The sequence below is a fragment of the Bos indicus x Bos taurus genome, chromosome 4 (genome assembly GCF_003369695.1).
Source record: "Bos indicus x Bos taurus breed Angus x Brahman F1 hybrid chromosome 4, Bos_hybrid_MaternalHap_v2.0, whole genome shotgun sequence".
Lineage (NCBI taxonomy): Eukaryota > Metazoa > Chordata > Mammalia > Artiodactyla > Bovidae > Bos > Bos indicus x Bos taurus.
The window spans coordinates 68371071-68397747 of NC_040079.1; the positions used below are offsets into that span (position 1 = coordinate 68371071).

The following is a 26677-nucleotide window of genomic DNA, read 5'->3' on the forward strand; positions in this document are numbered from 1 at the left end:
ATATATCATAAGCCCATTGAACTCATCATGGTGACAATTTTTACTTTACTCCATTGCATAAATCCTAGTCACAGAAATAATGGAGTCGAGGTGAGTGGAGATAGATTGAAATGGAAGTTAGATAATGTAGAGGCTGTGTTTCTTTGCTCCCAAATTAAGACATCTGTACTATGGGGAGACTGAGAAGTTGAGCCTCTCCATGCAGCCAATTGTTGTCCCTGTCCTCTCCGCTGGACATCAGGAAGAAGTCGGGGAAGGAAAGATATAGTTCTGTGCTTCCCTCTGCTGTGTGCTGTTGTGTGCTGTCTGCTGCACCCAGGCCTATCTGGTGGGGTGAGACCTGAGCCAGTTGTGAAAAGAGATCTGGAGGACATTCATCCTCTCATCTCCCAGGCCTTTTTTAGAGTTTTCTGGAACAGTTGCTCTATGAATTGCAGGGGATTCCTATAACTGATTCATCCTTATCATCTTTAGAAACACTGAGGGAATTTCAGAAGATCCCATTTAAAAAATGAATTGTTATACAAAGATGCAGAAACTATCTGGCTAAATTTGTGGTAAAACTGAAAGTAGATTTTTCACTTCCAGATTATCAATTCAGGATTTAGCTAATCCAGTATGTGTGTATGTCTGTGCATACATAGCATATACATCAAACTCTGTTTGTTGTTGTTATTCAGTCACTCAGTCGTGTCCAGCTATTTGCGACCCCATGGACTGCAGCATGCCAGGTTTCCCTGTCCTTCACCATCTCCCGGAGCTTGCTCAAACTCAGGTCCATTGACTCGGTGATTCCATCCAACCATCTCATCCTCTGTCATCCCCTTCTCCTGCCTTCAATCTTTCCCAGCATCAGGGTCTTTCCCAATGAGTCAGTTCTTTGCATCAGGTGGCCAAAGTATTGGAGTTTCAGCTTCAGAATCAGTCCTTCCAATGAATATTCAGGACTGATTTCCTATAGGATTGACTGGTTGGATCACCTTGCAGTCCAAGGGACTCTCAAGAATCTTCTCCAACACCACACTTCAAAAGCATCTATTCTTCAGTGCTTAGCTTTCTTTATAGTCCAACTCTCACATCCATACATGACTACTGCGAAAACCATAGCTTTAACTAGATGGACATTTGTTGGCAAAGTAATGTCTCTGCTTTTTAATATGCTGTCTAGGTTTGTCATAGCTTTTCTTCTAAAGAACAAGTGTCTTTTAATTTCATGGCTGCAGTCATCATCTGCAGTGATTTTGGAGCCCAAGAAAATAAAGTCTGTCGCTGTTTCCATTGTTTCCCCATCTATTTGCCATGAAGTGATGGGACCCAAAAAGAAGTATTTCTTTTTGGATATTCTGAGTCATTTATAAATATTGTCTTATTATTTTCTATAGCATCCTTGGAGAAGAGTAGAAGTATAAAATATACATGTATGACTAGGTATGGCTAGCACACCAATTTATTTAAGATCCTAAAGGACTTCTTTAGGGCCAGAGTCACATTTCAGGATATAACAACTCTGCTTTTGTACTGTTGCAGATGTGTATTAAATGGGTATCATAAGGTAAGCCATAATGGCTCCAGATTAGATTTTCATGGAAGTTAACAATTTAGAGAATATATAGTAATAATAATAATAATTGTTATTATTACAGATAGCATTTAGCATTGCTGCATTTTAAATAAATTTGACAGAAATACATGTTACAGAACTTGGATTTTTGTCAGATTCTAGTCAGTGAAAGGATTTAGGTATTGGTTCCTTGGAACTCTTGATTATTGAATTAGCCTTTTGTGATATGACTTGCAAAGTTTGTGGTTTGTAACTTAAATCTTGTGGTAGGTTTGCTAGTAGAGAATTGTCATTTGTCCTTGAGTTGAAAAGGACTTTATAGTCGAAATCCCTCAATTTGTAGATGAGAAAAATTCCCTCAGAGACAGTAAGCTGTTTTGGCTCAAAAGAGAACAAACCTGATCCCATATTTTCTAGGAAGAGGTGTTCCATTTTGCAAGGAAGGCTTGAAGGACAGAAGGAAAAACTCTTAGTTGCAGCCATGGTTATGTAACAGTTTTATACAATGTTGACACAGACTCCAAAGCATAGTTTGTAGTTCGTTAGTGTTGAGAAGGCAATGGCACCCAACTCCAGCACTCTTGCCTGGAAAATCCCACAGACGGAGGAGCCTGGTGGGCTGCAGTCCATGGGGTCGCTAAGAGTTGGACACTTCACTTTCACTTTTCACTTTCATGCATTGGAGAAGGAGGTGGCAACCCACTCCAGTGTTCTTGCCTGGAGAATCCCAGGGATGGGGGAGCCTGGTGGGCTGCCGTCTATGGGGTCGCACAGAGTTGGACACAACTGAAGCGACTTAGCAGCAGCAGCAGTGTTGAGAAGGTGCAACTAGTGTGCAGTTCTTTGTCACTCAGTCATGTCACGCTCCTTGTGGCCCCATGGGTTGTGGCCTGCCAGGTTCCTCTGTCCATGGGATTCTCCAGGCAAGAATAATGGAGAGGGTAGCCTTTCCTTTCTCCAGCAGATCTTCTGACCCAGGAATTGAATCTGGTCTCCTCCATTGCAGGGGAATTCTTTACCTGCTGAACTACCAAGGGAGCCTGCAACTGAGCATTTCAACAATTTAATAGTAGGATAGAAAAGACAAGGATTTCAAAAAACAAAATCTTTTTTTTTATAATCTTAGTTTTAGAAACATTGCTGATTAGATGTTTTATTTTTCTTATTACAAGTATTTTATTAAATTTTTAAAATGTGTATAATTTTTAAAGGTTACCTTCCATTTCAGTCATTACAAAGTTTTGGCTATATTCTCTGTGTTGTACAATATATCCTTGAGCCTATCTTAGATCCACTGTTATTGTTGTTTCAGTACTAAGTCATCTCTGACTCTCTTGAGTTTGTATCTATTTGTCTCCCACCCCTATTCTTCCCCCTGTCTCCACCACTGGTAACCACTGGTTTGTTTCCTATATCTCTGAGTCTGCTTCTTTTTTGTTATATTCACTAGTTTGTTGTATTTTTTTTTTTGATTCCACATATAAGTGATATCATACAGTATTTGTCTTTCTCTGTCTGATTCATTTTACTTAGCATAGTGCCTTCCAAGTCCATCCTCCAATTTTGCAAATTTTGGCAAATTTTTTTCGTTTTATGGCTGAGTAGTATTCCTGTGAAGAAGGCTGAGCGCCGAAGAATTGATGCTTTTGAACTGTGGTGTTGGAGAAGACTCTTGAGAGTCCCTTGAACTGCAAGGAGATCCAACCAGTCCATTCTGAAGGAGATCAGCCCTGGGATTTCTTTGGAAGGAATGATGCTAAAGCTGAAACTCCAGTACTTTGGCCACCTCATTCGAAGAGTTGACTCATTGGAAAAGACTCTGATGCTGGGAGGGATTGGGGGCAGGAGGAGAAGGGGACGACAGAGGATGAGACAGCTGGATGGCATCATTGACTCGATGGACGTGAGTCTGAGTGAACTCCGGGAGTTGGTGATGGACAGGGAGGCCTGGTATGCTGCAATTCATGGGGGTCGCAAAGAGTCGGACACGACTGAGCGACTGATCTGATCTGATTTGAGTATTCCTGTGTGTGTGTGTGTGTACACCACTTCTTTATCCATTCATTCTCTGTTGACGGGCACTTAGGTTGCTTCCATATCATGACTATTATAAATAGTGCTGCTATGAACATAGGTGTGTGTATCTTTTCAAGTTAGAATTTTCATCTTTTCCAGATCTATGCCCAGGAGTAGGATTGCTGAATCATATGGTAGCTCTAGTTTTAGATTTTAGAGAACCGCCCCACCTCCCCGCCCCCCATACTGTTTTCCACAGCGGCTGCACCAATTTACATTCCCACCAATAGTGTAGAGAGGGTTCCTTTTTCTCCACATCCTCGCCAACATATTATTTATGTACTTTTTGATGCTAGTCATTCTGACAGGTGTGAGGTGGTATCTCACTGTGGTTTTAATTTGCATTTCCCCCAAGATTAGTGATTTTGAGGAGCTTTTCATGTGCCTATCGGCCATCTGCATTTCCTCCTTGGAAAAAATGTCTATTCAGTTCTTCTGCCCATTTTTCCTGATTAGATGTATTAATTAATCCAGCCATCTGGGGACACAAATTAATTGTACTTACTGGGTTATAAGTATTGTGAATCCAGGTTATCTTGTTACTTTTATTTTTTCTTAATGGTGTTATTATGCAATTATCAGCTTATTACCATACAGTAACTCACATCATTTAAACAACACTGCTTAAACCCTGGGATGAAACATAGAAATTCACAGCCAGCTGGAGAAATGAATGCCAGCTATATGGTAGCCAGATAGATGCTCTGCATCAGGGTCTTTCCTACTATTGTAAAGCTTGATAAAGAATAAACAAAAAATGTCGTGACTGTATGGATGTCTTTATGGGTGATAAAGTTTAAATTAGCATATGCAGGACATTCTGAGACAGTTAATGTCTACTCTTAGTTAATTGGTTGGGGTGAATTCTCTCTTATTGTTTCATTTGCTGTATAATTAGCTTTAGCTCAGCGATTAAGTCATGTCAACAGCCCACTGTGACACTGAAGGATGGCAGCAGGCTTGGGTGGGTGGCGTGCTCGGTGCAGACTGTGCAGGGTAAATGATTGCTGGCTTCCTACGTGGCTCTCCTTCTCTGGCTTAGGGACAGTCTTTCATGTTCTTGAATAAATCTGTGTGCTGTTCATATGCAATTATAAATATATTGAAATAATTCCATATAAGATTTTGTGACTGTAGCATTGTAATCATTAAAAGTTGCTCAATGTTCATTTTTATAAAACTGGAATTCAGATACATATAAACTTTTCCTATGTTGTTCTCTTTGAAAACTTAATAAAAGTAGGAGCATTATGTTGTTGCTGCTCTTAATCTATCAACTTATCTTGAAATATCTTCTTTTAAACTAAAATAAATAGACATGTACTTTAAAAAATCCCCTTAAATAAGAACATATCTTATTTCTCAAAATTAAAAAGTAGCATGTTTTGATTGTGTTAAAAGCACACATTTGAGTGATTATTGGAATAATACATGCATATGTAAAAAATGTAAAACTATAGATAATGTAAAAAGTATAAAATGAAGGTTCCCATAATCTCATGCTCCAAAGATAACTACTGCACCATATGATTTTTAGTTTTATGTCATGCTCTGCAAATCTCTTTTTCCCCTGATTAAAAGAAAGAACACATATAGTAGAAAATTTCAAGTCTATAGTGAAGGAAAAAAAAAATCACACATAATTGCATCACTCAGAGTTGAGCAATACTGGAATGTTTGCATTCTATCCTTCAACTTTTCTTCGTGTGCTCAGAAACTGTACTTATGTACCTATAAGATAGTAGATATATAATCTATGAATTTTTTTTACAAAAAGTGTCAAACTATACAAGCTTATATAATATGATTTTTAAACTAAAACATGGTGATCTTTTTTCCTAATGTGATTTTGTAGCATGGTTTGTCATGGCTGCATGCTATTCTGTCACAGTAATATGTAATATCTAGCCATTTCTTTTGTTGGATATTCAGTGGTTTTGATTTTGCTTTTATAATTAATATTACAAATTTATTTTCCTGAATATCCTTGAAGATAAATATGTGCAGAAACCCATGATTATTTCCTTAGGATAAACCCATAGGTGTATAGTGAGTTTAAAAAACAACCAAAATGTGCTTAATTCACAGTACAAGCTCTTGGGATTGACAAGTGGGGACCAAGATCTCTTCATATTTTTAGAATGATTTTAGCAACTAAATTTGCAAATTCCACATTTTAGGCTTTTGATTTATGTAGATAATCTTTTAGGTTCAAACATTCTGGATTTAGGTATTCACGTCCTGTATTTTTATAACCACTCCATTTGTGCAAGGGAAGCCTATTGTGTGTGTTTTAATATATGTATTTGTGTTTATGTAACTGAATTTTACATCTGTTGAATGTTTGTAATTATGACTATCACATCAAATTCCAAATCCAAAGTAAAAACAGTCAAACATAGGTTTTATGGATCAGTGACAATTATAACAAGATTTCTTGGAGGGAAAGGATGTGGTGATTTTCCAGGATGGTCTAAACTTCTTTTCTTGTTTTCGCAGCTTTTACTCTAGGAGCAGAAAATAAATTATGTGGTTTTTTTTTTTTTTTGGTTTGTTTCAAGATAAAAATAATTATCATAACTTTAAAAATGTAAAAGAGTACTTCCTCAAGTGTTGGCTCAATCAATATATGTTTCTATGGATATATGATTAGAATAACACTATAATTTTATTCATGTAATAACTGTAATAATTACTATGTAGAGATTAGGTGCCCAACTCAGCCCTCAGAGCTTCTTGCCACTCTTATTAATTTTCACTAACCTAACAGAAACAGAAATATTAAGAAGAGGTGGCAAGAATACACAGAAGAACTGTACAAAAAAGAGCTTCACGACCCGGATAGTCATGATGGTGTGATCACTCACCTAGAGCCAGACATCCTGGAATGTGAAGTCAAGTGGGCCTTAGGAAGCATCACTATGAACAAAGCTAGTGGAGGTGATGGAATTCCAGTTGAGCTATTTCAAATCCTGAAAGATGATGCTGTGAAAGTGCTGTACTCAATATGCCAGCACATTTGGAAAACTCAGCAGTGGCCACAGGACTGGAAAAGGTCAGTTTTCATTCCAATCCCAAAGAAAGGCAATGCCAAAGAATGCTCAAACTACCACACAATTGCACTCATCTCACATGCTAGTAAAGTAATGCTCAAAATTCTCCAAACCAGGCTTCAGCAATATGTGAACCGTGAACTTCTAGATGTTCAAGCTGGTTTTAGAAAAGGCAGAGGGACGAGAGATCAAATTGCCAACATCTGCTGGATCATGGGAAAAGCAAGAGAGTTCCAGAAAAACTTCTATTTCTGCTTTATTGACTATGCCAAAGCCTTTGACTGTGTGGATCACAATAAACTGGGAAATTCTTCAAGAGATGGGAATACCAGACCACCTGACCTGCCTCCTGAGAAATCTGTATGCAGGTCAGAAAGCAACAGTTCGAATTGGACATGGAACAACAGACTGGTTCCAAATAGGAAAAGGAGTATGTCAAGGCTGTATATTGTCACTCTGCTTATTTAACTAATATGCAGAGTACATCATGAGAAACGCTGGGCTGGAGAAAGTACAAGCTGGAATCAAGATTGCCAGGAGAAAAATCAGTAACCTCAGATATGCAGATGACACCACCTTTATGGCAGAAAGTGAAGAGGAACTAAAAAGCCTCTTGATGAAAGTGAAAGAGGAGAGTGAAAAAGTTGGCTTAAAGCTCAACATTCAGAAAACGAAGATCATGGCATCTGGTCCCATCACTTCATGGGAAATAGATGGGGAAACAGTGGAAACGGTGTCAGACTTTATCTCTTTGGGCTCCAAAATCACTGCAGATGGTGACTGCAGCCATGAAATTAAAAGACGGTTACTCCTTGGAAGGAAAGTTATGACCAACCTAGATAGCATATTCAAAAGCAGAAACATTACTTTGCCAACAAAGGTCCATCTAGTCAAGGCTATGGTTTTTCCAGTAGTCATGTATGGATGTGAGAGTTGGGCTATAAAGAGAGCTGAGCGCCAAAGAGTTGATACTTTTGAACTGTGGTATTGGAGAAGACTCTTGAGAGTCTCTTGGACTGCAAGGAGATCCAACCAGTCCATCCTAAAGGAAATCAATCCTGGGTGTTCACTGAAAGGACTGATGCTGAAGCTGAAACTCCAATACTTTGGCCACCTCACGTGAAGAGTTAACTCATTGGAAAAGAACCTGATGCTGGGAGCGTTGGAGGCAGGAGGAGAAGGGGACGACAGAGGATGAGATGGCTGAATGGCATCACCAACTAGATGAACATGAGTTTGAGTAGACTCCAGGAGTTGGTGATGGACAGGGAGGCCTGGTGTGCTGTGGTTCATGGGGTCGCAGAGTCGGACACGACTGAGCAACTGAATTGAACTGAACTGCAGGCCAGAATAATAATGTATACATGGCAGCCTTGAGTGCTTTTTTTGGAATGTTTCTCAAATTATTCCTCTTTTGATGTTTTGGATGCAGGAAATGTTTGGGTGTCTGTCTACAGTTTGTTGGACTTTTAGTGAATTAAAATTTCTTTTAGACTGGCATTTTCATAGAAACTATTTCAAGTGTGATTGTGCATAACCTGTATCAGAAGTTTTAATAATTTTATCTATCTTCTTACTGCTATAGTTTAAGACTTTTATACTTTCCATGAAAATTCAGTACTTTATACTCTCAGGTAGGTTTTATTTAGCTTAATTTTACTCTTTTAGAATTTGTGGTTTGCCAGAGGGAAGAGAGGAATTCAGATGTAATAGGAGTGATAATATAATAATGTGACTATAAAGTAATGAGTTTCATTTCTAGGTGGCTATATTTATCCAAGGGATTGGTGTTGTCTAAACTGCTAAGTATGAAACGAGAACTAAAATTATTTTTGAAATATTTTCAGACTTGATATATCAGGGTTCTACTAGTAAAACAGAACCAGTGGGAGATTCCTCTGTGTGTGTGTGTGTGTGTGTGTGTGTGTGTGTACACAATAATGCAGGGGTGGGAGTGAGGAGAGAGAAAGGGAGAAGTAGGAAGCTGGCTTACATGATTATACGCTGCCTAAGTGAGTCTAAACTCCTCAGGACAGGCTGGAACTGCTATCCACTGGCAGAATTTCTTCTTTGTCAAGGGAGACTTCAGTTCTACCTGCTGATTGAATCAAGTCCATCTAGATTATCTAGGACAATCTTCTTAAAGTTAACTGATTGTGTACTTTAATCACATCTACAAAATACCTTTATAGCAATACTTAGATTGGTGTTTGATTAAATGACTGGAGATTGTAGTCTAGACAAGTTAACACAAGCAAAATAATATTTGATATCTGAATCAGTGCACAGGTCATATAAAAGAACCAGCTTCATAGTTTATCAATGAACTGGTAATCATAATTTATCTGTGATTAAAAACCAAAAATACCAGTTTAACTAGCTAACTCAGGCACTAGTTTGGGCCATAGAAAGTTTTACATGTTACCAAAGATAAAATCTACCTTTAAAATACTAACATCTACCAGAGTTGAGATTGTTGAAAAGAAAGTACATCAGGCTACTATTACAATTTTTAAAAAGTTTGGAGGAATGGCAGCATTGTTGAAACACTGATGACTCCCCAACAGGATGTAAAGGGGCAAATGGTTGTTTAAATTTATGCTTCTCAAACTGGGGTTCATGACTCCACTTCATTTTCTTTTGCCATTAAGGGATACATCAATAGAAAATACCAGAGAAACACTTTTTATTTAATGTAGGCCAGGGGTCAGCAAACTGTTTCTGCCAAGGGCCAGATAGTGCGAATTTTCAGCTTTGCAGGTCGTAGAGTCTGTCACAAATGTTCAGCTCTGCTTTTGTAGCATGAAAGAAGCCAGAGGCCATACGTAAACTAATGAGCACAGATGGAAAATGATCCGACTAGAGACTTTGGGTGAGGGCTGTTGTGCAGTAGAAGATGCCCATAGAACGGTGATGAAGTAAGTACTCAGCCTTCAGAGCCAGTTGCGCCTGACTTTATGTCCTGAGTATGTCACGTTCTAGCCGTGTGACTGGATGAGCAAGTCGAGTAATTGTTATATGTAAAAATGGGCAGAATAATAAGACCCTACGAAGTTGTGAAAATCAACAACTGGGAGTCTTGTGAAGATCCTATAAATATTTTCTGCTAGTCAAATGTCAAGTCTTAGAGCCAATGAAAATTTTTAGCCATTTAAAAATTATGATTATAAAAGTCTTTATAAATTTTCCACAGCTAGGACATGCTCTATTTTTTAAAAAATCTGTTGAGAATAAAGATAAATTTTATGTTTTTACTTTGATCGAATGTATTAGGAGTGAATCAGTTTTAGACTTTCATTTTTTTCTGTTTCCTGGTTTTATTATAGAACATAAATACCTGTTCTCTATCATTTGGGTATGTCCATCTTTGTAATGTTTGAGTCGGCAATAGTCGTTATTCCTAAGAAAGAGGAAATAAGAGACAAGTATGTAGAAATTATGTACAAGAAAAAGAAGAAGGGGAAAAGCACCAAAAAGGAAAAACAAAGGAGTACTTCAAGTCACTAATGCTCTGTGGCAAAAAGAGACAGCATTTCTCTCTCATACTAAAATGAGGTAGACAGTTTAAGGTATTTTTAACCCCAGTACTCTGCAAGTGGGATTTTTTTTTCACCTAAGTGTTTCCTTTCAGCAGTTAGGTCCCTGGCTTCCCTGTTTTGAGAAATTATTTGATTTTTTTCTGCAGCTTTTGACTTGTTTCATGTTGTACTCCCATCATTTTTAGATCTGGTTTTGTCTGTGATGCTCCCCAAAGAATTAAAAACTAGAGAAAATAAACATGAAAAAATTTTTGCTTAGCTAGTAATCAAAGAAATAACTCCCTCCCTCTCCCTTTCTTCCTTTCTGCCTTCCTTCCTTTCTTCCTTTCTTCCTTCCTCTCTTACTCTCTTTATCTTTTTCTTTCTCTGTGTCTTCCCTCCATCTCTCCCTCCCTCCTTTCCTCTCTACTAATTTGGGAACACATAATGCTTAATTTGATGAGACAGATGCTCTCAAACACTGCTGGAGTGGAAAGCACCACAACCATTTTGGAAAGTAATTTGACAACTTGAATTGAGACTTTAAAATGCTTGTCACCTTTAGGTCATTAATATTACTTCTAGGAATCCATTCTAAGGAAATCATTAGACATGCCTATCAAAGCAATAGTCACTTTCATTTTAATAGCACTGGTAACATCAAAAACTTTAGAAACAACCTAAATTTCCATTGACAAAGCAGTTTATATAAATTATTAAAAAAAAAAAACTTTGGGAGGAAGTACTCTTACACAGCCATTAAAATCATGTTTTCAAAAAATTTTAATGAGATTGGAAAAAGTTCACACTGTAATTTTAAATGAAGGAGAATGAATGGTGCCTAATAAAGAATCAGAGAAAGGAGCCAGATCTACCAATATTCATATTTACGTCCTGACCGTGAGATGGTGCTGCCTATTTCTCTGTGAAATATCTGATTCTGGATTTTTACCTTGACCTATAGTAATTTAGGCTTCCCTCATAGCTGAGTTGGTAAAGAATCTGTCTGCAGTGCAGGAGATCCTGGTTCAGTTCCTAGATTGGGAAGATCCTCTGGAGAAGGAAATGGCAACCCACTCCAGTATTGTTGCCTTGGAGAATCCCATGGACAGAGGAGCCTGGCAGGCTACAGTCTATGGGGTTGCAAGAGTCCAACATGACTGAGCAACTAAGCATAGAACATAGTAATTTATTAATTTATTTTTAAATTAATTCATTTAATTGGAGGCTATTTACTTTACAATATTGTAGAGGAATCAGCCATGGGTGTACATGTGTCCCCCATCCTGAAACCCCCTCCCAAGAACATAATAATTTAAATGGGCAATATACAGAATAAAACAGAATGCAGAGCAGAATGCATCAGAACTTGCAGATGTCATGTTTCATTGTCTTGTCTTGAGGGAGAGTCAAAGTCATTTAACATGAGGTTTGTGTGGTAATGAATGTCTCAGTAATCAGCCACCTTCACTCTCACCCTCAACTCAGGAATCTCTGTGCCCCTGAGGCTAAGGTTTGGGGCAGTCCTTTGCTTTCAAGTCCTAGAGGGCTCCCTGAGCCCAGTCTCAGGGTCTGGCTCTGGAACAAGTGGCACAGTGCCATTTCAAAAGAGAATAACTTTGGAAACCTCAAACAGCAAATGTGAAACTTGGGCATTTCTGTTTTACCTTCCCAAATATGGTATCAGCTACCCCAAAGAAAGGTATGTGCCCAAGAGGAAAGAGCACAGGCTTTCGGGTCTGGCAGAGTAATGTTCAAATCGCTCATAGCTGCATGTCCTTGGATGAGAATGGGAGTAATGATGTACTTTGTGGATTTGCTGTGGGGATCAAGTGATTAAAGATCTAAAATGTTTAACCTAAAACAGTGCCTGACATATAGTAGCCCTAGTACATCTCCTGAGTAAATATTAGTCAGTCTTTCTCTCTACACTGAACTAAGTATTTTAAAGTATGGTCTGATAAGACACTTTTTTGTCCTCATAATGATGATGTTAGACATCTTGCAGATAGTGATCTGATTTATACTAAAAGTGGCATTTTTGCAAATCACTTACTGTACTTGCTTACTGAGTAATTATGTTAAATGTTGCTTTGTCCTTTAGTCTCTACATCTGTCAGTTTGCATGATTTTATCTTAGCAGTATCTCCTAAGAAAAACTTGGCCTGTGCGGGTAATCATTAGCAGTGCTATGTATGCTGGTTTTTCTTTTCTTTTTTTCTCTCTTTCTCTCTTTTTTTTTGCAGGGGGAAGATTAATTTTTTTGTTTGTTTGTTTTTCAAAATGGTTTGGAAAAATAACCTTGAAAATTAATCATTTTCTTTGGTAATTTTTTAAAATTTATTTTATTTTGGCTGTTCTGGGTATTTATTGGGCTTCCCAGGTGGCTCAAGGGAGAGAATTCATTTACAATGCAGGAGATGTGGGTTCAGTCCCTGGGTCAGAAAGATCCCCTGGAGGAAGAAATGGCAACCCACTCTAGTATTCTTGCCTGGAGAATCCCATGGACAGAGGAGGCTGGTGGACTATGGTCCATGGGGTCGCAAAGAGTCAGACTCAACTGAGCAACTGAGCACACGTGCTGGGTGTTCGTTGCTGTGTGGACTTTTCTCTAGTTATGGAGAGTGGAGGCTATTCCCTAGATGTGGTGCACAGGTTTCTCATTGGGGAGGCTTCTCTTGTGATGGAACACAGGCTCTAAGACATGGAGTTTCAGTATTGTGACTCCTGGTCTCTAGAGCACAGGTTCAGTTGCTGTGGCCCATGGCCTTAGTTGCTCCTTGGCATGTAGGATCTTCGTCAATCAGGGATTTAACCTGTGTCTTCTGCATTGGCAGGTGGATTCTTTACCACTGAGCCATCAGGGAAGCCCCTTTTTTTTTTCTTTTTAAATGTGGTTATTTTATACTAATGTGTTGCTTGGCTTCCAAGCGGTAATACCTATTTATAGTACAGCTAGCCTGGGGTGCTCTCTAGTTTGTGGCACAGGATTTCTTGGTATGAGATTCACTGACTCATTCAGACTTAGGACAGTGACCTCATTAATCCTGGGTTTTAACCACTACTGATCCACCTGTAGGTAAAATGCTGAATCCTAAGGAGTGAGGCATTAGACAATTCTAATTAAAACATGCAAATTTTTTTCTTTTTCCTTTTATATTATAGATGAATGGGTCACTCACAGTGAGGGATGACAATGTCTGAAAACTATTTGAGATGTTAAGAGTAGATTTGGAAGGGAAAAAAGCCCATGCAACAGGCACTAGGAGCGTTTGTATTAGGGATGGCATAGGGCGTCTGGAATTTAGATACATCTTTAAAAATATATTAAAAAAAAAACTGGCTTACTAGCATTTGCAAATACCAATTTTCAGTTTCTATTGACTGTCACCTGTAGACGTTGCTTTAAGCTGAATTCGTTTGAGCCTTAGTGCTTAGAATTTGCTACCAGCCCTGGACCTGGGGAGATAATTTTAAGTGTCCTCTGGAGTAATAGCTAGTCATCTGATGCAAATACAAAGCTGAAACTAGTTACTGGAATCGAAAATAATGAATCCAAAGGTTTATTGTGGAGCTTTGGAGCTGCTGAATACCAGAATATTGGTCTGTCTAGTGGTTTCCCCTGTGGCTGCTTTACTCTGTGGGTTATGTGTCCTCACCGAAAAGGAAATAGCCTAACTTTGCTTCCAGCAGACCTTCTGTTGTGCGGCAGCTGTTCACTCAAAAGAGAAGTAGATTAGTCATTGATTTGTGGAGAATATAATAAAAAGAAACACCTAACTTAATTTTAATTTTACTACTCTGTGGCCTGTAGTTGCTTCTCTGGCTCAAACTGTGATCTTCATGTGAGCAAACTCTTGCAGTTAGCAGAGGGTTTCAAAACGGAGCATGGAAATTATTAGACAGTACAAAAATCAGAATAAATTCAGTAGAAAACAATTTAGTTTTGTATTGTCATTTAATCCCAGCTGATAAAACAGGAATGCACATAAATGTAATTGTTAGGTTCAGAATCATGTCAATTAAAGTACTTCACACTTTTAATTATTCTTTCAGATGTATGTAAAAAAAATCTGAGATAAAAGCTTGGTATAAGAATGAACCAGTATTAGATTTCTTAGGGGGGCTAATATCACTGCAGTAGAATAAAGGTTTGAGTTTTATTCCTTCCTAGTTTACTTATTAACTCCTAAGGTGCCATTTCTGTTTTCTGTACTTAAGTCACACTTAATGATAAATGCTCTTCTTTCCTTTCCTGCCAGACTTCCTATTGAAGTAGCCTGTGCCCGCTGCTGTAATTTCCTTACCACTCACTCGCTATCTTTAATCACTTGCCATTTGACTTTGGCTCCATTTTGCCAACCGTCTCTAAACTCTTACTCTTTGTGTCACATTGTTAGCAGCCAAATCCCATTGAATTTATCTCTGCAGCATCTGATATGCCCAACTGCCCACCCTCATGGTATTACAGGAGCTCTCTTCTGAAATAATTCCTAAAGCTCTACATTTTACACTCTGCTTCATTACTACCAGACACACCTGTCTTGCTCACATCTTTGTTCATGAATGGTGAGTATGTTCTTGCTGTCTTCTGTGTAAAGTCTGATTTTCTCAGCTTGGCATTTGAGTTAACATTCACCCACTGCTTCTCCTCATCTACCTCGTACTCCAACCCAGTTCCTTTGGGTATGTTGTCCTGTCTGTCTGGAGTCCTACACTATCTTTTTTCATCTCCAACCTCATGCTCTAAGCTTATCCTTCTTTCAAAGCCCAGAAAGAAGGCCATCTGATTCATTAAGTTTCTCTCATCCTTCTAGAGGAAAGTGATATTTTATTCCTCTAAGTTTTGTCTGTACCTCTTTTCTGATGTGTTTCATATTCTGTCCTGTGTTATTTGTGTAGGCATCTTATTTTCCTTTCTCTAGGTCAGTCTCATTATTTTTTAATTTCTCGACCCCAGTGTCTAGTTCAGTGTCTTGTACTTTTTATAAGCCAAGTACATTTTGGATAAAAGAGTGCACTGATGAATAAGTATAGAGAATTTGCTGAAAGATGTTTTAGACTGTGTTTCCCTTACTCTTGTTAATGTTCTTCTTACCTTTCTTAGTTACTTCCATGCATCTTAAATTTATCAATTATGTATTCAGACTACTGGGTTGCCACAAATATTTTGAACACTTTTAGGTAGTATCTCTATTCTAGTCCTTTAGGTAATGAATTTTGCAGCATGTAATCTAATCATTAGGTTAGATTAAATCAAACCATTAGGGCTTCTTTTTTAAAAAATAACTTCTAGTAAAGTAAGGGTGAGAAGCTGATGACCAAATTCTTATCAAGATGAGGGAAAAGTCCAAACACATTTTGCATGACTGATTCTCTAAGGAGCCTTTTGGAGTCCTCCATTGTGAACACAGGAATTTTTCTGGTAGCTCAGACAGTAAAGCGTCTGCCTACAATGTGGGAAACCTGGGTTCAATCCCTGGGTCAGGAAGATCCTCTGGAGAAGGAAGTGGCAACCCACTCCAGTGCTCTCGCCTGGAAAAATCCCGTGGACGGAGGAACCTGGTAGGCTATAGTCCATGGGGTCGCAAAGAGTCTGACATGACTGAGTGACCACTTTTATTGTGAACACAAGAACCACCAAGAGTGTTCTTATATTTACAATACTGATTTCAGCCATCCTATAGATGTGTGTATTATAGCTCACTGCGGTGATACTGGACCTTTCTAGAACTCAGCCATCCAGTCATTTCAACTCCCCAACCACCAAGCTCTCTCTCTCTCTCTCTCTCTCTCTCTCTCTCTATATATATATATATTTAAAGCCAGTGTATATAGCACATACAGATGAGCATCAAAGAATTACCAATGGGAGATCACAGGTCTTATTTTACCTAGTTCCGGTGCACATTCTTTGGCTTTGCTTAGCAATCTTACCAAAGGAACATTTATGAATGCATATTCTATTTCCTACCCTACAGGCCATAGGGTCGCAAAGAATCGGACATGACTGACGCGACTTAGCATGTACACGTGCACCCTAGCCCAAGGCTGATGTAGGAGTACCAACTTTCTATTTCCAGAGTAATACTCAGATTAAGAATTGCCTGTTAATTTGTTTCCATGTCTGTTTCTTCCACAAAATGCAGAGCTCCTTGAGGATAAGAACTATGTATTATATATCTGTGTATCCTCAGCATTGTACAGTTTTGACATATATTGTGTGCTCAGTTGTGTCCAATTCTTTGTGACCCCATGGACTGTAGCCTGCCAAGCTCCTCTGTCCATGGGATTCTCCAGGCAAGAATACTGGAGTGGGTTGCCATATCCTCCTCCAGAGGATCTTCCTGACCCAGGGATCGAGCCATGTCTTCTGTGTCTTCTGCATTGACAGGCGTATTCTTTACCACTACAACACTTGGGAAGCCCCCTTGACATACATTAAATATCAGTATTTATTGAATGACCAAAGTTGATTACCTGCCTTTGAAGGAACCGTAGATTTTTAAGTAGTTTATTAAAAAGGAGAGAAAGCAGTTTGAAGCAGGCACACAATGACAACAAATAATAGTATGCCGGGTGACAAAAATATGAGAAAGACTGAAAAAACACATTAGTCTGGGATCACTTCATTTTGGAGGGAAAGAACATAGGGTACTGAAAGGGCTTCTAGAAATATTGCTGAATGCTAGCACAGTACTATAGTTTATGTTCATTTTGATGACTTACAGCCATCAAGTAAAGATTGAAATATTTTCTGAATATTTTGTTTAAAGATGCAGTCAAGTATGTGATGCATTTTGGAAAGATTTCCTTATAAAATTGCTTTGAAAAAGAAAACTTCTGATTTTTAATAGGGCTTTAACTAGGGCTTTCATGGTGACTCAGATGGCAAAGAATCTGTATGCGATACAAGAGACCCAGGTTCGCTTCTTGAGTCTGGAAAATCCAGGGAAGATCCCCTGGAGAAGGGAATGGCTACCCACTCCAGTACTTTTGCCTGGAGAAACCCATGAACAGAGGAGCCTGGCAGGCTACAGGCTATGGGGTTGCAAAGAGTCAGACCCACGAATGAGCAACTAATACATTCATTTTCATTTTATCCCAAATAATTCATTACTGAGGGTTCTATATAGCCAAGGCCTTACTGTGTGAGGATAGCATAAGTATGTCTGGACTTGCTTGATTTAGCAGTGAGTAGCGGTCATTCAGTCTACCTAATAAGCATCTCACAGTGTACAGGTACTCTAGGACAGAAACACACACACACACACACACACACACACACACACACACACACACACACACTCCCAGAAGAACAGGTCACAGCCATTAAAGAATTTCAATTTTTCTAGACTTAGGAATTTGTTTCTTTAATAAGAAGTCCTGAGGAATGGTTGTTAATGACTTTGTCACCTACCACTCTCCCTTATGCTGTCCTGCAGGTTATCAAACGTTGAGTATCCCTGTGGCCCAGGTTCTGTGCTGGGTGCTGGATGATGGAGACTCAGTGACTGGTTGGAGGTGAGAGGAGGCCTGGGCCTGGAGGACCATGTCTCCATAAGGCTTCTGTCTCGTTGCAGAAGTTTCTCCCGTTAGAGGCAATTATGTCTTTTTTTCTTCCTGATGTCAAGCAGTTTATGAGAAATAAGAAGAGTCATAAATCTTCAACTCTAAATTAAAGCATGTTTTAAATAGCTAAAAATGTAAAAGACTTATACAAGTTGCTCTCCTGTTCTTGACTATAGTCTCTCATCATGAGCCTACTTGCAAATAAAAGGGAACAGGTAATCTGAGATCTCGCTTCTCTAGGTCCTTTGGGTTACCAAGGTTTATATGTGACTGGGCTTTGGACAGTCCTACGTTGTTGACAGATGGACTCCCTCCAGCAAGGGACAAGGAGCCGTGAAGATTGAGCATTGCTTCAGTGTAGTTTCTCCGTCACAACTGAGGAAAGAAAGAATGTGCTCAGCTCCACTCCTCAGTCGAGCCAGACGCCTGATAAAGCAGAAACAGTATACCTGTAAAGTTGCCAATGCAACGTCAGGGGTAGAGGGAAGAGTTGACAGAATGATTTATGAGGGTTTCTTGCAATAAGAACATGTCTAAAAATATACTTCCATGTCTTTCTCCTCTCAAGGATAAATGCTACAGAATTTATCCAGGGAATTGTGATACATAAAAGCCTGAGACCTTGTCACAGCCTAGGGAGACCAGGGTGAAGGGCAAGGAGAGGGGAAGCAGAAACAACAAACGAGAAAGCATGCTCTTGGTGTGCTTTTAATCTTCTGTTGAACTGACGTGGTTTTACAGATGTAAAACTGATTTTTTTTTTGAAACATTTAAATATTGTAAATTTAATGTGTGGCCTATTTAAAACAACAACAACAACAAAAATTTACTGGGGTAAAATGAAGATACTTGGTTTCCAGATTAAAAAAAAAATTTCCTCAAGCTTCTACTTTAACATCAGTAGATCTGCAAAGACAGCCACAGATTAGCATGTGGAATAGCTTGCTCTCATGGAAGCAGAGTTTGAAGCTGCATTTTATTTATGAACAGTTGAGAAAGAAGCTCTTGGAGCAGATAGAGTGGCTTATCTTAACACCCTTTCTGGGCTCACCGCAGTTAGCCAGAGCTATTGGATATCCACATGGATTTCTTTGCCTTCTATAATGGCTGCCTTCAGACTCACCCTCAAGTTTACTTCCATCTCAAGCAGCGAGACTCCAGTTCAAAGGACCCTTCTGTTAACTGACTGTTTTGTAGGACATCCGTGTTTAACATAAAGACAAATCACAGTGCAGGTGATCTATTTCTTGGGCTGTGATGTATACCGCAGTGCTTGGCATACAGGAGGTGCTCAGTAAATGCTAGATGACTACTATTCCTACTGTTATGTATACATTCAGCTCAGTCTCCTCTGCTTTCTATGCCATAGTAATAGAAGATGCCCAATCACAAAAGGAAGAGTAATACAAAAAACAACAGTAATATTATTTGATGACATCTACTGTGTTAGGCAGTTTATCTAAACTGTCACATTTAGTTCTCACAACAACCCTGTAAGACACATTATCTTATGTTGTAGATAATGAAACAGCCCCAGAATCATAGATTTTCAACTTGTATTGAAATAAATTTTACTTATATTTATTTTCTAAGAAAAGTAAGAATTCAGAGTTCCCTATTTCTTCAGTATTGTTTTATCTACTCCCTGCATAAAGTCACTAGAGAGAAGTCCTTGGTAAATGATTTTGGAGAATGCCAAAGAGCAGTAAACACCTTTAATTTTGAGACGTGCAGTCTGAACTCATTTTCATTTGTCTCGTCTGAGACTAGCCCATGCAGCCACAAGTAATCTCACCTGGGTAGCTCTTGATTCATCCTACAAGTCTCGGACGGATGCTTACATTTGGCAGACATTTCTCTTGATCTCCTAATCCCTTTGAGTGCTGTGTGTCCTCCTGACTCCCTCATGTGTTCTCTTAGTGGTTTACTTACCTCTCTCACGCCTTGGATTGTAAGCCCCTTGGAGGGACTCTGCTCCTTGCTGTATCCCCAGCACCCTTCCCAGGGTGACACTCGGCAAGTATGAACTGGTTGTGAGGGGGTGAGGAAAAGGCCTGTTTCCATCTGAGCCTCAGAGGAGCTCTGGGAGGGTGTCAGAATTTCCCAGGGCCACCACTGCTGCTGGTTTCGGTGCAGAGACCAAGTCTCCTAACCCCTCTCTCTTTCCCAGGCATAAAGCTTTCACACAAAAATCTCTCTCTTTTTTTCTTTTTTCCAACACAGCTTAAATAGATTTAGTTTCTTTAACCTTTCTTTCTAAGGACTTTAGTCCTAATCTTTTCAGTGATTGCTGATTGTCATAACTTTCTAATTCTTTTTACTTCACATGCCCTATTTTAGCAAGGCATTAAATGGAACATGAGACAAAGCAGACCCATGTTTTTGGGTGTTGTAGACTTTATCACACTGCATATTCAGTTCTGTCTGGTCAGTACCTCCTAGTCTTTGATGCTGCCTTAACCTGTTCGTTCAAGGGCTTGTATAAAGTAGAATATATCTTGAGGGGTCAAACACTCTTTAAGCGTTACATGTTCAGTGTGTTCTCCAGGAGTGTAATTTGGGAATTGTTTGTGCCCTGAAGAATATTCGGGAAGACTCTTGGTGTCACAAGGGCCAGAAACAGGGCTGGCTCCTCACAGACAGGACCTCACAGGGCCATCCCATGTGACTCCTGAGTAAGCCCTCTGGTATTCTAGTTCCCAGCTCACAGGGGTGATTCTTGACTTTCCACAGTTGACATGTTGTATTATCTTCTTACCTCCTCTCTTCTTTGATCCAGAGAGGTCACTGAGTTTTCAATTCATTTACCCACCCCTCCTACCTAGTTTCTTCTCAGACCTGTACTTAATTCCAGACTGTGCCAAGTTTTGACTTTCGTGGTGGCTCAGATGGTAGAGTCTGCCTGCAATGCGGGAGACCTGGGTTTGATCCCTGGGTTGGGAATATCCCCTGGAGAAGGGCAAAGCAACCCACGCTGGTATTCTTGCATGGAGAATCCCATGGACAGAGGAGCCTGGTGGGCTACATCCATGGGGTCACTAAGAGTCAGACACGACGTAAGTTCAGCATCTTCAGAATGCCTAAGAAACATTCCCTGAGGCCTGCCATCCTTGAATAATTGATGCAATATTCTTTGCGCAATGACCTGTTAGTGTGTCCAGCAAGGTCAGATGAAAAGCCTTCTGACTTACTAAGTTTTTAATTTTATGAATTGATTCTTAGCACAGCTAGATTAGTCTTTACCATTTGTTTTGCCTGAGTCCCAGCAGCTATGGAGATAGTATTCCTATGTCTATGCTAAGTTACTTCAGTCGTGTCCGACTCTGTGTGACCCCACAGATGGCAGCCCACCAGACTCCTCCATCCCTGGGAATCTCCAGGCAAGAACACTGGAGTGTCTATAGGTGTCAGGAAATATCCAGTTTATGTTTCAAACTATACTCCCCAAAGTTTTCTGTCTAATTTTTAGGTATTTCAGCAGGCTCCCCCTCATATTTTCAAAAATAATTTCCAGTGACTCTGATGAAAGTAGGCAAGGTATTCCTAGGTTTAAGACAGTCTGGTTTGCAATGTGCGGCTCTCATTTAAGGGAGGAATATTTAACTAGATGCTTCCCTTCAGGGTGGCATCCTGCCTCCTCCCGCCCGCCCCTCCCCCCCCCCCCCCTCCCCCAGGGAATAGCAGTACAATCATCCATCTTTTAGTATCTCTGCTTTAGAGCTTCCTCTCCCTTTCAAATGCAAGACTACTGTTTTTCTTTTGCTGTTTTGTTCCTTCATGCTTTTCAGCTTTATCCTCATATGCACCCTTGATAGCATGAGCCTGAGCTCTGGGGGCTAGATAACTGTGTTAGGGCTTTGCCCAACCACCAGCTATGAAATAAGATGAATAATAATATTGCCCTCACCGAGTTGAAGTGAGCAGTGAGTTCTCCAGTCTGTGAAATTGCTATTGTGAACTTTAAATATATAGATAGATTCAAATGGCAAGTACTAATTGTTGATATTTGTGCCCAGAATTGCCAAATGCCATGTCTTAATGATGTTACTCAGAATGTCTAGTAAGACTATAAAATTAGTAGGTTATTAAATGAACACCTTCCACTCTCTATAAATGCTTCTATCTCTGCTTCTCTCATTCTCTATTTGTCTGTTTTAGTGCCCACCATTCTCTCTCCCAACTCTGGTATATATAACTGGATGTAGTAGAGAAGCATGTTTTAATTGTTTCTGATGGTTGCTATATAATTTTAAGTAAAACTGAATGTATAGAATGTTTATTTTTCTCTCTTTTAAAAACTCACATAATTTTTTCACTTGTCAATTGGTTCTTCAAATTTTATCTCTAGTGCATCAGTAATTTTTCAGTAGCCAATCTTTTTCTCTCCATTGCTTTATGCTTTTAGCTGGACTACCAAAGCACTTCACAATTCAGGCAGTGGTTTCCCTCTTTCTTTTAGAAATAGATTTCGTTGAATTCTATGTCCCCAGAAACTTACTGAAAAGTGTATGGTACAGATATGAATGTTCATAATTAGAGAATAACAAAGTGAATGGTCTATTTTGGTGACTTAAAAAAAAAAAAAAAAGGCAATGTTGAATCATTCATAGTGTGAGGAGGGGAATTTTGAGAATTTTAGGCACCTCAGAATCAACTGTCAGTTACAAGCTTTAGGTTTGAAACTAGAATTGTTTGCTTGATTTTTTTTAATCTTTTTAGAAATCTGCCTCCTGCTATAGAGACTGTTAAGTGGAAGTGACAAACCACAGTCTTGTTTTTTTTAATGGCCAAGTGCAGGACCACATTTCAGCTGTGCCTCTTCTTGCCTTACAGCCCTAGGCCGATCCCTCCTTCTGTGCCTCCTCTACCTCCGAAAGGGTCCACTTAGTCATGTTGTGACTTTTGACTGAGCACTTTGTTAGTCCAGATTTGTGATGGCAAATGATAGACCACGAGTCCCTCAAACCAGTTTGATTAAAGTGGGTGTTGGGGGAGGAGGGTTTGTTGAGACCAGGCCCATGGTCAGGAAAGACAGAATCAGTGCATCCTTCTACATCTCTGCCTTTGGGAAGGTCCACAGACATTTGGGAAGGCTGTGCTCTTTCCTCAGGACCTCAAAGCAGGCCCTGTCCTTCGCTCACATGGCCCTCCTGTCTTCCTCCTGCCCACTTTGGTGTGGTTAACTCCTGCTTACTCCTGGACATCTTCCTGACCCCCCAGACCAAGATGCATACCTTTTAGGTGTTTTCATAAAATTCTGTGCACAGGACCCTTCTATGCACTTATCAAAACCATCTGTTGATTGTTTGTTTACTTGTCTGTTTCCAGCTAGACTTTAGCCTTCTAGAGGGTGGGAGCTATGTCTGATTCATGCTTCCATTCTTTGTCCACAGTCTCATTCATAAGCAGAGAGAGCGTTTGTTCAATGAGTGAGCATGGGATCTCTGTTCATGTTGGTGACTTTGCTTTCTGAGCTGAGCTCGGGACAAATGCCAAAGGCTTTTCCCCTAATGGCATAAAAGTCCTACTTATAATGTTCTTCATTGAAACAGGACTGGATATGATCCCCTTCCACAAACACTTCAGTTAAGAAATGTGAATATGCAAGCAAAAAACCATTTAGGTCAATTGTTGTTTGGTTTGCAAAGTTTTGTGCAATTTCTAGATATAAATAATGACTTAAAATATACTTATAAAATGTGTAAGTGACCTTACTTAATGGGCAAGCAGATCTACTGTAGTGTTGATTTGAACAGAGTGGCAGGAGCTAGTCTTACCACTGTACTTTCATTTTTATTGGTTTAGTTTTCATCTTTTCTCCATTGAATCCAATTACTTTGATGAGAAGTCTAACAACCTTATAAGTTAGTTGAAAAAACTGTATTAATATATGCTAACATTTCTTTTTCAGGGGAGATCATAGTATTAGAATCTTTAATAAATCTTTAATATAGTTAATTTTTGTTTGTTTTAAGGTTGAACTACCACTTGTTGGCTCATCAAAAACTCTGATGTGTGGAACCCACACATCAGATATGTTTTATATTAGAGCACCTTCCAGTCCTCTTAACAGTTTAGTAACCAGCTTTGATTTGACTCTTCAGTGGCTATAAATTCATGAAAATTGTTCACAACTTTCTTCTTGTATGTAGTTGTTTTCTTTTAGGATGTATAATTTGAACCTAGTATTCTGAGCCTGTGTGATGCTGACGCATTTTAATGGCACTTGGCTATGATTCTGATAACTCTTGTCATCAGCAACAAATGATTTCACCAGAAAGAAAAATGAGAGTTGGTTTTACTGATGATATACTCATGCATTCCCTGTTCTTCTCCCTCTTTCTTGTTTTTCAGTGAGCATGTTTTTGAACACATTAACACCGAAGTTCTATGTGGCCCTAACAGGAACTTCCTCACTAATATCAGGGCTTATTTTGGTAAGTGGTGGAATTCTTCCTATTTAAAAATGTGCTGATTATTAATATATGTGTTATATATGTGCAGGAAAAAACTCTGCAAGAGTACACAGCAGCAGCTTACAATGATCGCATGTATGTGTGTGTTGGGTGCGAGACCTGCTAGAAGCCTTGCACTGTCCAGATTATGTTTTTAAAATATATTTGAAAAGAAAATTTTAAAAATTGTATGCTACTTTTGTTGAAGGGAAAAACAAAATGTAGGCAAAATGGAAAATAAAGGAGGATGTAATTCTGTGTCAAATTCTAACGTCTGAGATACTCTATAGCAAGTGTGACTCAGTTAAACTAAAATGTTTTTCCTTCATTCAGTTCAGTTCAGTTCAGTTGCTCAGTTGTGTCCGACTCTTTGCAACCCCATGAATCGCAGCACGCCAGGCCTCCCTGTCCATCACCAACTCCCGGCGTTCACTCAGACTCACGTCCATCGAGTCAGTGATGCCATCCAGCCATCTCATCCTCTGTCGTTCCCTTTTCCTCCTGCCCCGAATCCCTCCCAGCATCAGAGTCTTTTCCAATGAGTCAACTCTTCACATGAGGTGGCCAAAGTACTGGAGTTTCAGCTTTAGCATCAGTCCTTCCAAAGAACACCCAGGGCTGATCTCCTTTAGAATGGACTGGTTGGATCTCCTTGCAGTCCAAGGGACTCTCAAGAGTCTTCTCCAACACCACAGTTCAAAAGCATCAATTCTTCAGCGCTCAGCTTTCTTCACAGTCCAACTCTCACATCCATACATGACCACTGGAAAAACCATAGCCTTGACTAGAGGGACCTTTGTTGGCAAAGTAATGTCTCTGCTTTTCAATATGCTATCTAGGTTGGTCATAACTTTCCTTCCAAGGAGTAAGCGTCTTTTAATTTCATGGCTGCAGTCACCATCTGCAGTGATTTTGGAGCCCAAAAAAAGAAAGTCTGACACTGTTTCCACTGTTTCCCCATCTATTTCCCATGAAGTGATGGGACCAGATGCCATGATCTTTGTTTTCTGAATGTTGAACTTTAAGCCAACTTTTTCACTTTCCTCTTTCACTTTCATCAAGAGGCTTTTTAGTTCCTCTTCACTTTCTGTCATAAGGGTGGTGTCATCTGCATATCTGAGGTTATTGATATTTTTCCCGGCAATCTTGATTCCAGCTTGTGCTTCTTCTAGCCCAGCATTTCTCATGATGTACTCTGCATATAAGTTAAATAAGCAGGATCACAATGTACAGCCTTGACATACTCCTTTTCCTATTTGGAACTAGTCTATTGTTCCATGTCCGGTTCTAACTGTTGCTTCCTAACCTGCATATAGGTTTCTCAAGAGGCAGGATGGATTATTGGACATAATCAAGATCAGGAGAAATATAGCTCAGTTTCTTTAAATGTATTGACACAAATGTGGCAGTTCTAACCTTTCCCCCTTCATCTCCTTTTCTTCTAAAATTTACATATATTTCGCTATTGCTTCCTTGAAAAAAATCCCAAATAGGCAAAAAGCAATATGATAATCATTTTCATTATCACATTGGCTCCATTGCCTTATGCTGTAAAACAAATTGTAAAGTGTAGTAAGTTATAATACTTACAGTAGTTTTCTTTAAGTGACCATAAAGGAAGCCATCTAAACTAGTGGAATCACTCTAATATAGTTAAATTTATGTTAAGAATCTTTGAGGAGAAAGAGGTTTTAGAAAGTTTTTTTTTCCCCTTCTGTACATAATGCTGTGATTACTATTTCTTTGGAAGGAATTATGCTAAAGCTGAAACTCCAGTATTTTGGCCACCTCATGTGAAGAGTTGACTCATTGGAAAAGACTCTGATACTGGGAGGGATTGGGGGCAGGAGGAGAAGGGGATGACAGAGGATGAGATGGCTGGATGGCATCACTGACTCGATGGACGTGAGTCTCAGTGAACTCCAGGAGTTGGTGATGGACAGGGAGGCCTGGCGTGCTGTGATTCATGGGGTCGCAAAGAGTCGGACCTGACTGAGCGACTGATCTGATCTGATAGAGACGTGGGCAATAAAAAATACAATGAGGTAGCTACTAGTGTTATTTTCATTTTACTAATACATAAGCTAGATAGGAAGTAACCTGCCTTAGGTCACATAGCTGGCAAATGGTGGAGCAGGATTTCAACCCAGTCTGGCTTGCACCAGAGCCTGTGCTTTTATCACTCATTTCACCACCTCTCTGGTTAAGTGGGTGTCTCAGAAGTTAAAGAATCTGCCTGAAATGCAAGAGACCTGGGTTTGTTCGATCTGTGGGTCGGGAAGATCCTCCGGAGAAGGGAACAGCTACCCACTCCAGTATTCTTGCCTGGAGAATCCCCATGGACAGAGGAGCTTGGCAGACAACAGTCTATGGGGTTGCAAAGAGTCAGACATGACTGAGTGACTTTCATTTTCTCTGGTTAAGTTCTCAGCTGTTTTTCTA

General features: G+C 39.5%; 1 protein-coding gene across 9 annotated transcripts in view; it reads left to right on the forward strand.

The window, feature by feature from the left end:
* The window catches only part of ST7 (suppression of tumorigenicity 7), a 267772-nt gene that overhangs the window by 120286 nt on the left and 120809 nt on the right, over positions 1-26677 (forward strand). For all 9 annotated transcript variants that reach the window (XM_027539603.1, XM_027539608.1, XM_027539609.1 and 6 more), the window contains exon 2: positions 24135-24217. In XM_027539603.1, coding sequence (XP_027395404.1) covers positions 24135-24217 — 83 coding nt within the window. The remainder of the gene's footprint in view (positions 1-24134; positions 24218-26677) is intronic.